We start from the raw sequence: 3,534 nt of genomic DNA, 5'->3' as shown, positions 1-3,534 counted from the left end.
TTTTTTTTTTTTTTTTTTTAGCATTCTTTGTCCTTATGTCATTTTTTTGCTATACTTTTTATTTTTTTGTGCGTTTTTTTCCGGTTTTTTGGGGTTTTTTTAACCCTCCTGTTTGGATGAAATTTTCTATGTTCTGGGTTTAGGGTGTTTGAGATTAGTGGAATGAAGCAGTGTTTGTATGAGTTTAGTAGGTAAGATGAATGGGGTCCCTTTTGGGGAGACATGGAGGTTAACTACAACATATTGTAATATAATGTTTTCCTAATTCATAGGACGAATCGGAGCAAGTATTTGAGGTCGTTTTTATATGTTTTTTTTTTGGATATCTATGATTCTTCATGCTTCAGCTTAACCATTTAGAGTGAAAGTGTAGTTGGAGGCTGGGGAATTATGAATATGTTGCTATTTGAGTAAATGTATGTATGCGTTGGGTTTTTTGTTTAATTACGTTTTAGATAGTCTAGGGAACACCTAATGAGAGAATAAAGAGAAAGTTGTTTAGTTTCGTCGACTTGGTGGTCTGGTTAACTGTGAAGATGTATGATATCTCTCTCTCTCTCTCTCTCCTTCTATACTTGTAGCTCTTATTCACCCATCTACTTTCCACGATTCCTGTCACTTCCTTGTGGATGTTCCTGCCAATAGGAGTTGATTTTTTTTGTTTGCATTGAGATTATGAACATATTGGGATTTATGTTTTTTTAAAAGTTATTTGAAAATACCTATATTTTGGTGTTTAGTTATGCTGCTCCATCTTTTTTGATTGTAATGTCTTCAAGTGCGATTTGATGGGATAGGTATGTATGTGAAACTGTACTCTTTCATGAGGAGGTGCAAGAAGATTATGTCCTTAGACTTCCCGTTGGCAGTTCTTGGTGCTTCAGCATTTGTAGTAGCGTCTTGTAGGTTGTCCCCAGTGATGAGATGGTTTGTCCTATAACGTCAACAATTTGAACAACATATTTCAATCAGATTAAGAAGTAGTTGTTTAAATTATACGATTGAAAATAAGTTTAAGAAGATGAAGTCTTACCATAAAGATCACTATTTCTATCAATGATGGCTGCAAAATCAATGAAAGGTCGGAGCCTAAATTTCTGAGAAGCAATTTTGTGGTCTCCTTTGGTAACTTCTTGCAACTCGGTTTGATTGGAGAAAAATATCTCGTATTTGTGATCTGAAACTTTAAAAAGTTTCTTGCACAGGATTATGATGAATTTGTTGATCGTCTACATTGAATTAGGTATGATGAATTTGTTGTTGCCTGGTGGAAATTGCGGTAGTTAGAATATGGTTTTATAAAAAATATGGTAGATGTGCATGTAAGGGCATGTAGATTTCGTTTACTTACCTTTTCATCTATGAGTAACAGTTCTAGACAAATGAGAAGGTTGCCCCGAGTGTGATTGCGAGCCTCCCAGAAGTGGATTAACCTGAATAGAACATCTTCTTTGCATAAAGGGCCTTCAAGGGCGTCGAATGTTTTGTTGCTAATTTTGTATTGTAGGTATAGAGATAGATGTTGATGCCATGGCTGGTTTTGAGGTGGTATGCCAAAGTTGTGGTAATGATAGTTCGATTAGGGAGGTTCCAATTTCATAGGGTAAGGGAAGAATAGATAATGATGGAATTGTAGTGGCCATTTAAGTGTAGGGAGAGAGTGGGGAATGGAGTATATTTAGTTGAAACGGTGGTTCTTCAGTGCAAGATCTGGAAAGTGGGAAGGTGAGCAGATTTGAGATGGTGGTTGTTAATGCCTGACAATAGGGTTTTAGCTTAGAAGGCGAACAGTTTTGGAGATGATGATAATTGCAAAAACTTTCTTCTTCTTTCGGTCATCATAAATAATGTGTCCATAAGCCCATCAAGCTTAAGTGGATGTATAAGGCCAATATACATGCATTTTGTTTTTGTTTTTGGTTTGGTCGTATAAACCAACAGATCGTTTTTTTGGTCGTTTAGCATTCAACACAAATTAGAGGAATAGAAAATTAGATTTAAGAACTGCTTACGTCGCTTTTTGATAATTCTTTTTCATTTGGTTGAGGTGGACACTTTAAAAGGGCTCAAAATGTCCATTTTATTAGTAGTAATTTTATTATATAATTACTGTATAACATATTAAAAATATATATATAATAATTATTATTAGACCATGACACTAGGATTCACGGAAGCGAAGGCGAGGAGTTCTGGGTTCTGCTCGAAAGAGATCATGTTCTCTTCAGGTAATGTTACCAACGCTTCAATTCCTTGTCCGTCCTTAGAATCGATCAACATAGTTACGTTTTCTAACGTTGGAGCCACATTGCCGGCGACCCAAACCGGGGATCCCCAGCCAAAACTAGCCTCATAAAGAGGTAATTTGCACCAACTACTCAGGGCGTAGGGTTGGTGAGTCTCATAGCTCAACATCGAATAATTACTAAGCATCAGATTTGCTATTTTAGAACCCATCATCGAAGACGTCGACCCACCCTCGTCTTGGATTACAACTCTTAAATCCTCTTTCCTTTTCCGCAAGTCTCTAATGGCCTCTTCAATTTTAACTTGCTCTTCTCCACTAACACTCAAGACCGCAGAAGAGAACATGACATTTCCTATTAGGCTTTCTGGCAGAAGGGAAGGTATCTTAGGACGCAAGTTAGAGGGCAGAATCAAAACCTTCGTGACAAAAGTATTTGTGTTTGACGATACAGCTGCAACGAAGGCTTTCCAGAGAAGCGCAGTGACGCTCTCAACCCGAGTAGGTCGGGCTACGACGCCTGCACTAGCAGCTTTAGTCCTAAGTTCTTCCAACTTGGATGCAACGAATACGAATCTCTTTGTTATTCTGCTTATCTTGTTGGCATGTTCGTCTACCGGAAGCTTAAAGAAAGGATTTGCTGGTGGGTAAAAATTTGCTGCCGCAAACTCGGGACCAGCCACTGATTCGCCTTCTCCACGAGCCATAGCAGCCCAAGACCGAATGAAAGTCGAGATGGAGGCTGCATCTGCGATTTTGTGGCTGATGCAAATTCCTATGGCCATGCCACCACATGAAAAATAAGTCGCCTTCACAAGCAGCAAAGGCCATGTACTTGCAGCCTCATAAGGGTTATCGATGACGTCAACAGGAAGTAACTGTTGGATTGCTTTAAAATCCGGACATCTCAGGACATCAGAGAGAGGACAGCTATTGACACGACCATCAACAAAAATAGCTCCTTCATCGTTACAATCGATGGTGACGCCGTTGATTCTGCCGGCAAGAGGGTAGAATTTGGTCAAGGTTTCGGACAGAGAAGTCTTGAGTTTGTTGGAACTGTGTTCTGGAGAAATCAATTCATCTTTGGTGTAGAAGAGAAAGGCCGCTGTGTAAACTGGAGGGAGGATGTAATCATAAATAGAGAGTTGGAGGGTTCGGAGATCATTTGGAGTTGTGGAAGATGGTTTTATGATTTCTTTAGCGATTGTTTCAACCTTCATCATCTCCATATCGATTCTTCTTTCTTTTGTTTGTTTACAATATATATGGTTCTCTGCCTCTCTTAA

The 3,534-nt window shown here is 38.8% G+C and overlaps 1 protein-coding gene across 1 annotated transcript; it reads right to left on the bottom strand.

The window, feature by feature from the left end:
• Window positions 2,031-3,534, bottom strand: LOC104790598 (BAHD acyltransferase At5g47980-like). The gene has a single exon (XM_010516376.2). The coding sequence runs from the start codon at window positions 3,475-3,477 to the stop codon at window positions 2,149-2,151; it is 1,329 nt and encodes a 442-aa protein (XP_010514678.1). The 5' UTR covers window positions 3,478-3,534; the 3' UTR covers window positions 2,031-2,148.

Source organism: Camelina sativa, chromosome 6 (assembly GCF_000633955.1).
Source record: "Camelina sativa cultivar DH55 chromosome 6, Cs, whole genome shotgun sequence".
Taxonomy (NCBI): Eukaryota; Viridiplantae; Streptophyta; class Magnoliopsida; order Brassicales; family Brassicaceae; genus Camelina; species Camelina sativa.
The sequence above is the reverse complement of the archived record's forward strand: the minus strand, read 5'-3'. Positions and strand labels throughout refer to the sequence as shown.

Coding starts and splice junctions, on each gene's coding strand:
- LOC104790598 (XM_010516376.2), bottom strand. CDS start 3,477: ATGGAGATGATGAAGGTTGAAACAATCGCTAAAGAAATCATAAAACCA.